This window comes from Gymnodraco acuticeps, unplaced genomic scaffold (assembly GCF_902827175.1).
Source record: "Gymnodraco acuticeps unplaced genomic scaffold, fGymAcu1.1, whole genome shotgun sequence".
NCBI lineage: Eukaryota > Metazoa > Chordata > Actinopteri > Perciformes > Bathydraconidae > Gymnodraco > Gymnodraco acuticeps.
The window spans coordinates 32193-45510 of record NW_022991436.1 but is presented as its reverse complement, the minus strand read 5'-3'; the positions used below and the strand labels follow the sequence as shown (position 1 = coordinate 45510).

The following is a 13318-nucleotide window of genomic DNA, read 5'->3' as shown; positions in this document are numbered from 1 at the left end:
TGGTCCACTGGGATTTACCTCATGCTGGTATTTAAAGAGGCGGGTTTACATGAGGAAAATATTTGAAAGGAAAAAACAAAACCAACTCTAAACACAAGGCATTTCAGCATTTAGTGTTTTCAAACACGAAGTAGAAGGATGTAACTCTGCTTCTTGATCTACCGCCGGGCCTTTCGAAAGTTATTTTGACTTTTCTTTTACGCAACAACTCACACATCCATGTCATAGAAAAAAAAGAAGCTAAATATGCTATTAATGTTTTCCTATCTTTGGGTTACTGAGTTCTTACGTTTTTTTAAATTGTGTGTGTGGAAACGTTATTAAAATAATCGAAAGATGGCGATGTGTGTTTTTGTTATGTTTTTTTTTTCCAAACTATTTGAAAAAATGTTGTAATTACATCTGTATGAAGAATGCCAAATAAACACTGCGACATGAACCTTAAATGTAGAAGTGTATTTATAAAAGTTGTTGATTTGTTTAAATAATTGACTCAATTTCTGTTTATCATTACATTATTTCTGTATTAAAACTGACACTCATTGCTTCCCATCCTGCAACATTCTGTAACAATTAAAGATTGTTGAAATAAAATTGCCATTTAAATATTACACAAGGTACAACAAATATAAATGTTAACAGTAGCATGTTGTTACAACTACGCAGATGAAAGTCTACCAGTAGCTCTACCCTGACAGTAATCCACTCTGACAGCTGCCAAAGCCACACACAGTAGTTGTAAACATTGGGGTCAAAAACACTTGAGGTTCAGTGGCTGCAAGCACAGCCATGTTGAGCTGAACTGTTATTCAAATAGCAAAGCAGTAGAACTGGAGGGAAAATGGAGGATACAATCCTAGTTTCTGCAGCCAGGTCACAGCGTGTCAGTGTTCATCCTCGGCTGTCGGACAGAATGTTACATCACACTAACACAGACCTTGGTCAAAGACTTTCACCAGACGTTTGATGTGGAAAAGTTTCTGCCGAAGTTCTTTGCACTGCCTCTTCTTCGCTTTATAGTCTGAAGTCTAAAAGATAGAGAAATAAAAGCAAGCAGATATTAAACAATGAACATAATCATTGGTATTAGTAGCAATACCAGCAGAAGGTAAGTATCCTTATTCACTTTCTTTGCCGAAAAATGTAATACAATTATCAATATGGCTCTTCAATGTGTGTAATAAAGTACTTATCTGAAAATAAATGTAATTTAAATGAGTCTATCACTATCGCCAAATTAGGTAGAAGTTATGATTAAGCCTATATTTCACCGATCCATATAATGGTCCAAAGAAGTTTGTGGTGACATTACCAGGAAAAACAACAAGCGGGCTACATTTGGGAAGTGAAATTTAAATAAAACACATCGGAAATCAACCTTTAGTGCGCAATTTTGCAATAAATTATAAATGTTAAAGATCGTAACTTTAAATATAAGTTTACAGCTGACAGCTTGTCAACTTAACTTGAAGTATTTTTCAACATTAATTCAGACAATTGATATAGACAAGGTACCATTAATTACAATTAGTTGAAACAGGAGGGCAGACAGAATAAATAGGCTAGGAAATTGAAGTTGTACAGTTGGTTATGCGCCAAACTAGACTTATTCCTTTGAAAGATTTGTACATGCCATTTTGCTGGCTCTTAAACTTGGTGAGGTTGAAGGTAACAGCTGAGATTCAAAGGTGTGTTACACTAGCTGTTTCCCCCTGCATTCAGTCTTTATGCTAAGCTAAGATAACGTGATGCTGATGCTTTATATAAACTGTTACGAGAGGCATTTGTCTTCTCATCTAACTTTCTGCAGTAAAACAAATAAACAATTTCCAAAATGCCAAACTATTGTACTAATGACTCATCATGATATGATGACAATTTTAATTACACTCACCTTTTTGAGGTCTTTGAGTCTGTTATACTCATCTGCCACACCCTGCAAATAGAAAAACACATGTTGTGTTGACTCTATAACATTAACAATATAAGATAATCTTAAAATGTTAGCACAAAAGCAAAATCTTGCTTCAGCTTCACTGCATTGTGTTACTGAGCATGATCTTAGCTGTTAGAGGATGGCTATGACTGTAAATTCTCCTGGCAGTCTGCCCTGAATGTTCGACTCCTCACTCCTTTTTTTCTGTACCTGGTACTTCATGGAGTCCTCTTCCAGGATGTCCAGTTCTCGGCTCAGCTTGTGCATCTCGTCACTAACGTCATCCATTTCTGCACAGAGGCTCTTATAGCGGGCCAGGTCTGAGTCAAACTCCGTCTTGTACTGCCTACGCTGCTCATCTGAAGTAATCTCTGGGTAAAGTCTGGAGTGGGAAATGAACAGTAAGTCTTGACAAGATGATTAAATACAACTATTATTGAGACAGTGGCAACACAAGTATGCAGTGGGGTTTTTTTGGTACAGTATTTGAATAAGAATAACAGTAGACAACAGAGATGCTGGCCAGTTTTTATAGTATCACAGCCTTTTCTTCTGAAATAATGAATACTATTTCAGGGCACTGCAAATTGTCTCCATTCATTAATAGTAGGGATGGGAATTTGAAAGAAAATGTATATTCGAATATTCGACCCCCAAAAAAACGGTTAACCGATTAACCGAAATGTACATATCCTATAAAAAAAAATGTGGGAAAAAAATGTTCAAAAACAAAAAATATTATTTTGAAAAATAAATAAATACATGTTCAAATAAGTATAGCAACCAAGTCGAATTTGTCAAATGTATTGAACTGGTGATCACAGTTTGAACAGTTGACAGCTATAGGCCTACAGCTTTCATGCTTAAAACATAACTTGGTTTTCTGATGGATTTGGACATAAACTCGAGTGAAGTATAACCGGACGCGAGAGAGAGAGAGATCAGCACCTGCAGCTCTGCCCGCTGTGAGGGACCGGTGAGCGGAGCAAAACACACCTTTAGACCTAACACATTTAGCTATGGCACTGTCATATACATAGAATTATTCCATTTGATAATATGTAATCAACTTAGGCACCCCACCCAAAAAATAAATATTTAAAGAAAAAAAAGAATTACAATAAAAATATTCATAACTCATATTCTCATATTTGAATACCTGAATGATTTAGAATATTTGAATATTCGATTAATCGTTCCCATCCCTAATTAATAGTGGTATTAATTAGAAAGAGGCAAAGCCAGAGGAAAGTAAAGGTTCTTGTCAGATTGGTCTTAAAAACTTTCATTTGGGTAAAGGTGCCTAAATCTGAAACTGAGTTTTCTTGCTTCAAGATGCCAACAGCCAATATGTATGCTGATACTCAACATCTTTCAATTCAGCCTGTCCTGGCTGACAACAAATACATTATAAATATTATATTGTTATTTAAGAAAAAGCATCCGAATGAACATGCAGAGAGTATATAACTCTTCTACTTTGTGTTCAATATTTATATTTCAACGCTTTATTAATTGTTTTTTGCATAATTAAATTATTTAAAAAGAAAATGTGAGCCCTCAGTGCATAGCATCTGCTATACAAATAAACGTGTTCTGCCTAAATATTAAAAACCCAAGGACAGCATTATTATCTGGCAGCAGCAGTGGCCCACCTGTGGAGGTAATCTGTGTGGTGCCGGTCCAGCTCATTGCCCGTGTCTCCGGTTGTGTAACCAGTTTCATACGTGGACTCCACCATCTCCCGAGCAGCAGGTCTGGGCTCCCGTTCTTTCTTCTGCTTCTCCTCCACGTGATAAGGAGGAGGTTTCCTGAGGCTGTCCGTCTCCTCTGAGGAGCTGCTGGAGCCGACTGTGACCTTGCTGTTCTGGTACAGTGGATCCACACCCCGACCATTACTGTTGTCAGCAGAGTAACTATAGAAAAGCAAGACACAGATATCAGATGACTGACAGATGCGTATTCTGTGTCTAATGTCACATGTGTGTTTGTGCACAGTGTAATGAATGTATTTGAGCAGTACGTATGTCTTGTGATAATCTTTCTTGTATAATTATGGTTGTTTCTAAAGCACTGACAGCACAATCCTGTTGTTTTTTTTGCGCTATAAATACATTTGACCTTGATATTGAATTTAGCCAAACAGTTAGCCATGATAATCATTTATTAATTTCACGTGCATGGATAGAACAATAAAGAACTCATGATATGGCTACTCTGTATAATGCAGTTTGTGATGATGTTTCGCACTTCACCAAATGACTGTCTTCAAAGACATTTAACACTAATAACTGTGCATTTGAAGCTTCAGGGTTGAAACAGATCACACTGTGGTGTCCGGGCATCACTCACCTATTGTGGTTATAATTTCCCCCACTGTGGATGCTGACTGTCCCGTTGCCATAGGAGACCACGCTGTTCCCCACCCTCAGGTCAGGTGCTGCTCTCTCTGACAAAACAACAGTTGGTGCCTGCTGGGTGCTGCGTACCTCTCCAACATGGTTCACCTAGAATGACATTAGGAAACATTGAATGTCTGGTTTTATTCAACTACAGTGCAGATTGACTCTGTAAAACAGAATATACATTATTTTGTATTTTGACACAAAATGCCAAATTTTGAATTATGATACAAATGAGAAAGTCCACAGGAAGAGGTAGATTCATTCTTTATGCTGGAAAATAAGAACCTTTTCTGCTCTAAATCTTTCACATAGGCAGAGAAAACTTGACGAGAGAGGCTGTCGCTGCGAGACATACAAGCATGTCGCCAGATAAATACAAGGACACTCAGCCGCATCCTTGAAGCACAGTGTCACTCTGAGAAAGGTTGAGACAGAAATTAAATCAGTGGAAGAAACATGTCTGCTGCTCCATCTTTCTGAATCATCAGGTAAAAACACAGCAATGGTAAAACCCTTTACAGCCACAGTAGTAGGTAGGAAAAGCATTACCTAAAACAATACCAAAGAATATAATACCAGAGAATACCAAACACAACAACTGCATTATTCCTCTTGTAATCCACTGTTGTGGATTGACCTATAGATGAGCTCCAGTGAGCTGATGCGAATGTCTTGAAAAAGCAGCCTGTGAAACAGATCTCATGAATGTCAGAGGATGATCATATGTAGAAAGAAAGTCCCAGAAAGCTGCAGGGAATATGATATGATGCAGAAGAAAGTTAATGTGGTAAAGTCCAAATAACTGCAACAAGGAAATCAGGTAGTCTAAATATGGACATATTCTGTGTCTCCAAAATATATTTGATGATTATTTTCAGCACAGATTAATATGATGCTCGCATTATGGATTGATCATTTACAGTTCTTTACATTTCTATATAATCTTAATATATTTTGAAAAATACCTATCACAATTTATTTTTAGTTAATCAACCAATTATTGATTGATTGTTTCAGCTCCAGACCATACATTGAGGTTTTAAAAGTGTTTTGAATATCCAAAAGGTTTCAGATTTACATTAAAAAAGCAACAATTCCTAATTTAAAGCGTATTGTTTGCGCTATAGTATTTTTACATAAACAAAGATTAATCAGTTATCAACTATAACAAAGTCATTTGTGACTTTGTGTTGAGGGGTTGGTTTTATTTATTTTTTAAGTACTTTCTATTAGAGTGCTATACAAATGAAGTCTGATTGATGGAGTTTCTGACATTTTTTTATGTTGAATACCTTTTTGATAATTTCATTATTTTTATGTTTTTCTTTTTGTACAAATACCAACTTAAAGGTGGGGTAGGTCAATTTGGAGAAACCAGCTCGAGTGCGCTAGAATTTGAAAATATGCTACTTCCTTACAGAGCCCCTCCTCCAACACACGAACGCACACATGACCAATGAGGGCACGAGATAAGTTTGTGCACAGATGGAAGGCTGACAGGCAGGTAGGCCATCCAGTTATTTTAGCCGGGCCGGCTAAAATGATTGGTCGTGCTTTTGACAGTACTACGGCTTCCACAGATGACATTTTTGTATGGATTTGTTGTCAAAGCACTTAAGATATTCATTGCTATCGGGATGTTAAGAGCATTCCATGGAATATAACAACAAGTGTATCTCGAGCCGGTTTCTCAAACTTACCTACTCTACCTTTAAGACAGCTAAGCCGCACACATTTGATCATGTTATAATGAACTAATCATGACAGTTCTCTTCTCGTTTCAACTTAAGTGCGGGTCGTTTGCTTTTAATGAAGTAACCCTACAAACTTTTAACTTAATTGCCACTCTTTTCCAGCTATGCTCGATAGCAATGTGTCAGTAAGCACATGGAAATGACTTCTTAGCCAGGAGTCTAATGTGCAGCAGTCCCATCTCATACTGAATCATTTAGTGCCACCACACACTGTCGGGATTCACACAGCAACACTGAGGCAACACAACCCGTTTTATACATTATACATGTCACATACATTATACATGCCTCCCTGCAAGGCAAGCATCTTCAGTGCAATAGAAGAGTGCATCTCCACGAAGTGACTCACTCCATCCTTTGCAGTGATAGGCAGTATGTAGGCCAGGGCCTCGCTGCTAAACTGATTGAGTGCTTTCCTTCTCTTCCATAATGAGTCAAGTAGGACATGATACAGTCATAGAAATCTGCGGCTGTAGTATATTAATTACTGCTAAACACCAAATGAGGCTACCACTGTGAATCACAAACAGCACCGCGTTGACAGGGCTCCACAGCAGTGTGAAAACCTGCTGAATGCACTGGGACAGCAGCTCTCAGCCAGCGGGGGGGATCTGAGCGGTAGTCGGTTATTTCTGTTTTACACATCGAGAAAAAGGACAGCATCACAACGGTTTCACTGTCTGTGAAAGTATAGTTCAAAGAAACTTTGCAAACTTCTATTTTTAACTGAAGAAAAGTAAAATATATGGGTCGATATACATATTTGAACACTGACTAGTGACGTCAGTGTAATAGTGAGAAGAGTCCTTCTGTTTCTCTACGCTCTGACTCAATGTGTGCGTCTGTACTTTTAAATGTTGTGTTGCCTTATTTTACATAATGATTTGTGAGTCATGAATGATTTTTTTATGCAACATAATCCCATTAATGTTGTTTCAACATGATAAATACATAAGCTGTGGTTTAAAATCTGTATATAGCGCATACAAAAAAGCTTAACTAACCCACATCATCACCACAGGCAAAAATAAAAGTAAACTGCCAAATCGCTGCAAGTCTTTTGGGTCCTTTGTGTTGTCTGTACTGCATAATAAGTATCAATGATTAAGGAAGGGTAAGGTGAATAATGTATTTTCCCAATGGTTAATTATATAAAGAATCGTGTCTGCATGGCAATGTTTTAAAGAAAATAGATTTTTATAAGCAAATATTTGCCAGCTTACATTTATTTTAGCTGCTTTGATCATCATTCAATCTTTCATAGTATTTTATAGATTGACTGAAGAACACAGTCAGTCATTTATTTATGTTCTCTGATTTGTTTCAAGGCCACCCATAAAGAAAAGGTGTGATCATGACTTTGTGCAATAAAAGTGTGATGTGATAAACCTAGCTCAAACAACCTGAAACTTAAAACCTGGTTTCAGCCAGGAATAGTCTTCGGACCTATACTGTACGTACGTAGCGTTTCCTTATACAGAAAATCGTATAATGTTGCTTAAAGCTCATGTTTATATGATTCATGTGCTGCTGTTATCACTAGGCTGGTTAATGATCAGTCAGGGTGAAACCTGGGAGTGCCGCAGATAAAGGGCAGCGTTCTCTGAGTCAACAGCAGCAGGTTAATGTGAGTTTGTGAAACTAAATTGCCACAAAAACCAAGAGACTTGACGATGTGTATATATTGGCACTGGAAACTTGAGAAGAGCAAACATGAGATTGTAAGCGCATTTGTTGATGTGATTTTTCCTGGGGAAAAACATTGAAATAAACCCAAACCACAAGTCTTTTTCAATTTCATTCTAACTCGCTCATTTACACAAACACAATCCTCATTAATCCTCTGTATAAGTATCATGAAGCTGTATAAATCATAAAGCATCTCACCCAGTCCTGTACATCCTGGCCCTCTGAAGACCTGACCCTCGGCGCGTCCCAGTAGATGTTAGCTTTGCCGTGGTGCCAGATCTTGCTGCGGGTCTTGTAGGCGTAGTAAGCCGACAGGGACAGGGCCAACACCACCATCAGACCCAGCACAAACGCCACCGCCTGAGGAAAGACAGTAAATCATAGATCAGGATACAATACAATAGATGTCAGTAGAATAGTAAATAATAATCTAACTGTTGGGAAAATACTGAATGTACTCTTCCAATATCAGAGTAGCACATGATAACAAAGGCCCTACGAAGCTGTGTACGTAACCGGATGTATGATTACCTAGAAGAGCGTCAGGACTGTTTTAGGCATATGATATCTACTGTATGTGATAACGATTAACATGATGATTCAGCCTCTATGGAGATAGACATATGACTGTCATGTTTATTGCTTACGTGGGCCTTAGCTAATCTGAACTAAGCATAGAATACTGCTTTGAACACATGCATTTTGTGACTGAATAACACCCTGTCTTTTATATAAAGCATGTGAAGGACACTGTTCTGGGAACTAGTTGTCCCATGCAGCTCTGTATGTGATGACTACTTCCATTCTTGCAAGGATAATAAATACAGGATCCTGATTATTGAAGCTCAAGCCGGTAACGAGTGATATTTTTCTAACACTAACCAACCTCCTCGGGGTCCATGAAGCAGTAGTGGTACAGGTATTGGTTGTACATGGGGAAACCGCCTGGAAACCCGGCCCCGATGCTGCCGCTGAGGCTGGGACTGCCCTGGATGCTCTGGCACATCATCAGCATGGGATTGTAGAGCATGCTCTGTGAGCTCTGAGACATCGGGTTCACCCCGATCACAAAGATGATGTCAATGATGCCCTAAAAGACAAAAGAAAGGCATGTTTATTCACAGTAATCATTTAAATGTATCCTATATTATATTTGAATGATCTTCCAAGCTATTATGACTTCCTTCATGTGATGTATTTCCTGTAGTCCTATAATGTAACCCCCCTCAGCTACAGAGAGATTTTTGACACCTTTAAGTTTATTGTTTAGATTTTCTGGCCTGCAAATGTTCTTGTTTTGGTACATTCTCACTGTTTTTATCACATTTATTTTATAGACAGCAAGTTAATAATAAACACACGGTACACTTTCTGCTCGGTATTTAACAGACTGTTATTTTGTATATATTAATTGTTGTGCTTTTATTTATGCCTTTAATGTGTGCATATGTATAAATGTGTCTGTTGATTGTGTATATATATATCTATATACATATTTTTATACATATTTTTATTTTGTATTCCTCTGGATTGTGGGAAACGGTATTTCGATCTCTGTCTGTACACACAAACTGAAAGATTGGCAATAAAGTTGACTTAACAACTTGCTGATGAAGAGAGTGGAGTATTTGGCAGCTAAAGTAACAGATATTTTACTCAGGGGCTGGTGTAGACCAAAACAGAGCTAAAAAGAAATATTAGAACACTAAATGCTTCTTTGTATCCGCTGGATGTGTAATAGACAACTGTGGCTGTTCCTTCACTGCTAGTAATGTAATTGACACATTACATATTTGGTGAGACTCACTTGAAGGACAGCTAAGATGATATCACAGATGAACATGGTGAGGTAGAACCTGCACCCCCTCATGATCCGTGACCGTGAGAAACTGGCCACCAGGAAGCCCAGTGAGACCAGGAAGTTAATGGCCGCCATGGAGATCATCGCCGCCTTGGCAGACTGTGGCGTCATGTAGGAGCCCCCGTAGCCGTAGCTGCCTCCATAATATCCAGACTCCATCCCTGCACCACCCCCTGCAGCCCCGACACCGTAGCCCCCGTACCCAAATCCATTCATGTCCCACACTAAGGTGGAGGCCACGCAAGCGAAGATGAGGAAGCACATGAGGACCGTTGCTCCTTGGAAGGATTTGACGAAGCCAGGAGGAGAAAACCAGCGGTAGAAGTGCTGAGGCTTCTCCTCCATGTAGTGGGAGTCCGGGGGGACGTTGTTGGTGTAGGGGACATACTGGCTCTGCGGGGAGTGGACGCTCCGTGGGGGGTAGAAGCTGTGGGAGTTAGTGCTGTAAGGCGGGCTGTACACAGGGGGGCTATCGTAGTACCGAGGCTCATACATGCTTTCGAGGATATTACTGCAATTTCACCTGGAAGAGAGGAAAAATATGGGCTAAGAAATTCACGAGGGCAATTTCTTTTTATCACATTACTTGCTTAAATGTGTTAGCACGACATAGTAATGCATTTAAGAGAAGATTTGAAGTTTTAACATGAATTCTGACATGTGTGCCTTGATTAGAAAAGTGACTATTAAAGGGACAGTTCACCCCAAAACTAAAATGTTCCCCCTTACCTGTAGAGCTATGTATCAATACTGTTCTGGTGTGATTTGCCAAAGTGTTGTAGATATCAGCTGTAGAGATGTTTGCCAGTTCTCTGGAATAAATAAGATAGATGGTTGTCGGCTTGTGGTGCTCAAAGCACCAACAACTTGAATGTATCATCTTCAAATTATGGTTGTTGTAAGATTTCCATGTAGCATCTACATTAAATGTTTCAGTAGAAAAATAATAGTTTGATCAATTAAATAGAGAGAAGGCCAATATTTTTGTAACACTCTCACAAAGAAACGGGTGAACTATCCCTTTAAAAAAGAATGTAAATGCATAAAACTAAATATTTCAAATGCCTGTTCCTCAATCCTTTCAGCAGTTTTTGTTGTGAGTAAGCTTTTTAAGCACTTCTTAAGGCCCAGCATGCACCTCTCTGCCCTTCAATCACCTCAGCCCATCCCTGAACCCCCTCTCGGATAACGCTGACCCACGCTTCATCACTCCAGAAGAACTCAACCCAACAGGCTTCAATAATTCAGACTGACAGCAGATAAGAGGAGGCATGTCACCTGAGTGCACCTGCTCACTGAGAGACATTGGGAGACACAAAATAGGACCAACCACTGTGGTAGACGTGTTTGGGTAAATCATTTTATGATTAATATTACCATACTTCCATTTTTCCCTCAGATAGAAAAGCTTAAAAATAAAATACTTCTAACTATATTTCTTTAATTTGTCTCCCTCTGCTCTTAATTCGTGATGATATGAACTAGATAAATACATCAAAATAAACTGAGGTGAAAGATATAGCTTATATGTCCACTTTCTTCCAAGTGTAGGCTAAGGTCTAGCTTAATATCCAAAGGCTTTAAACGTCCATTATCAAAGCCTAGACATGTTCTTACATTCAGCAGGACAACAAATTGATCACTTTGAAAGGAAATAGACTTTGTAGCAACTTTAACACTGAAATGATCAGTCACAAAGAGTAAACCACTTACCCGGGCACCATGGAAACGTTCCTCAACTTCGCACAGGTCCTGCTGATATGATCTAGCGTCATTCATGAGTCTCCTCTCGAACCGCAAACTGTCCTCTTTATACTTCACCGACGATCATAAACCGAGTCATTTCCCTTGAAGGATACTTTCACTTAACAAAAAGCCCGTAAACGAAACCTGCGGAGCGGCTGTGTCTCACCAGGAGGACAGATCCCCTACTGCTGTCCCGCCGGAGACACGTGTCCGCTCTCACAGGTCCTGCATGTAGGCTGCATCTCCCTGACATTAAACATTAAAGACTGCATGAGAAGTAGCACTCAGAGGCCTGGTCAAGTTATAAAATTATTTGAATATTTGAATTACAGTAAATAGGACGTCTAGCTCCATCATTGTATTAATAATAATTATAATTATAATAATAATGCCTGTATCATTCATTATTTTTAAAGTTGCATTGTTCTTCTGTAGGTAGGCTACTATTTGTCCATTGTACCTACATTAAAGGCAGCTAATTGATTTGTGGATCAACAGCAAATTACTCCATTACTATTTGAATATAATGGTTATTCGTTTATAATTGTTCAAGAAACAAAAATATCTAGTTAATTTGTTTGAGTCAAAATATATTACAAACATATATATTTTTGGTCAGACCGTTTCAGACAGTTTAAGTATAGTTGTCATTCATAACACTCCGTTCGATGTCTCACTATGGGATGCGCTTCATCGCGGAGCAAACAGAAGCATCAATCTCATTACGCCAATCCTGATTGGCTGGTGATCTTGACGTCAGCGTCAGGGAATTCACCCCCTATAAGTAGCTTGCGCCACGACGCATGCGTCATTCAAACACCTCTTCTCGCTTCAGAGCACATCTCTATAGTAGCCGGACAAGCTTAACGGTCAACAGACTGAACCCAAATATAACCATTTCGGTCGACGGGCGCTCGCCGGCTACTCCTTCTGCTTCGCAAGAAGACGGTAATACTAACGCCAGTTAGTATTAAAATCGACCTCGCCGTTTCTTTCCCCGGAAAGTAAGGTAAGGTTTTGATTTTTCTCAAGCTAGCTACGCACCTGTTGCTAGCTAGCTACGCACCTGTTGCTAGCTAGCTTCCCCTTACTACCGACACCACGGTAGCGAGGACGCTTTTCTTTTTCTCTCTCACGGAGGAGAAAAGGATTAGAAGTATATTGACACAACCAGTCAATATTCTTTGAGAACAAAGGACCCACACCGTCCCTTTTTCTCCGGATTAAGGACGGGTTGGTAACACTTTTTCTCTCAACGACGTACCTGTTACGAGCGGGTCCTCTCCACCCCACGAGGCGAACAAGATGGACGCCTCTCCCCCCCACACCAGAGGAGTCAGGGACTCGGAGGCTCGGTCATGCGGCTGCGGGTTGAAGATAGCAGGCACAGACTCACACCAGGTCTGCTCGTCCTGCCTCGGGCTGGAACACGCCCAGGAGGCTATCGACAACCCCGGCTCGTGCAGGCATTGTGCCCGTTTCACCCGAAAGAGCCTCCACCGACGGCTAGCACACCAAGCTAGCTTGTTGGAACAGGACTCCCTCATGTCCACTGATTCGCCGTTTGGCAATCAAGACACGGGGGCGTCCGCCGCAGAGACTGAGCCCCTCACTGTGTCGGTCTGGGGCTCACTAACAGCGGCAGCTGCGGAACCGGAATCCCACGCCGTGTCAGGCCGGGACCCGGTGGCGGCAAGAGACGCGGGAACGGAGCCCCACGCCTCACCAGTCGGGAGCTTCCAGCGAGACCTCACCATGGTCTCGCCCGCAGAGGCTCGGCCTGCTCCGCATACCGCCGATGGAACTGCTGGTGGCAGCCCACCTCCTACCGAGGATGGGCCCGTCACCAAGCAGGAACCCCACGCTGCCAGCGAAGGTGGACCGTTTCCAGTCGACCATGACTGAACGGTCCTACAGAGCCGCAGCG

General features: G+C 40.3%; 1 protein-coding gene across 2 annotated transcripts; it reads right to left on the bottom strand.

Moving 5' to 3' along the window:
- Nucleotides 1–512: 512 nt before the first annotated feature.
- Nucleotides 513–11484, bottom strand: zgc:154006 (uncharacterized protein LOC563016 homolog). 2 transcript variants are annotated; one of them, XM_034196217.1, is made up of 9 exons: nucleotides 11359–11484; nucleotides 9592–10168; nucleotides 8671–8874; nucleotides 7983–8144; nucleotides 4289–4443; nucleotides 3592–3852; nucleotides 2147–2318; nucleotides 1895–1968; nucleotides 513–1028 (listed from the first exon to the last, which is right to left on the bottom strand). In XM_034196217.1, exons 2-9 carry the CDS (start codon nucleotides 10138–10140, stop codon nucleotides 953–955), a joined length of 1653 nt encoding a protein of 550 aa, XP_034052108.1. In that variant the 5' UTR covers nucleotides 10141–10168; nucleotides 11359–11484; the 3' UTR covers nucleotides 513–952. The 2 variants fall into 2 exon arrangements, with proteins under 2 accessions (XP_034052108.1, XP_034052109.1); XM_034196218.1 differs by lacking the exon at nucleotides 11359–11484 and having other exon boundaries at nucleotides 1895–1936; nucleotides 9592–10140.
- Nucleotides 11485–13318: the final 1834 nt, after the last annotated feature.

Bases quoted from the DNA above. Each gene is read 5' to 3' on its own strand.
- zgc:154006 (XM_034196217.1), bottom strand. From the start codon at position 10,140: ATGTATGAGCCTCGGTACTACGATAGCCCCCCTGTGTACAGCCCGCCT. The intron at 4,444-7,982 runs GTGAGATGCTTT...ATGTCATTCTAG, and splicing joins GCCAGGATGTACAGGACTGG to GTGAACCATGTTGGAGAGGT. The intron at 1,029-1,894 runs GTGAGTGTAATT...TCTATCTTTTAG, and splicing joins GACTCAAAGACCTCAAAAAG to ACTTCAGACTATAAAGCGAA.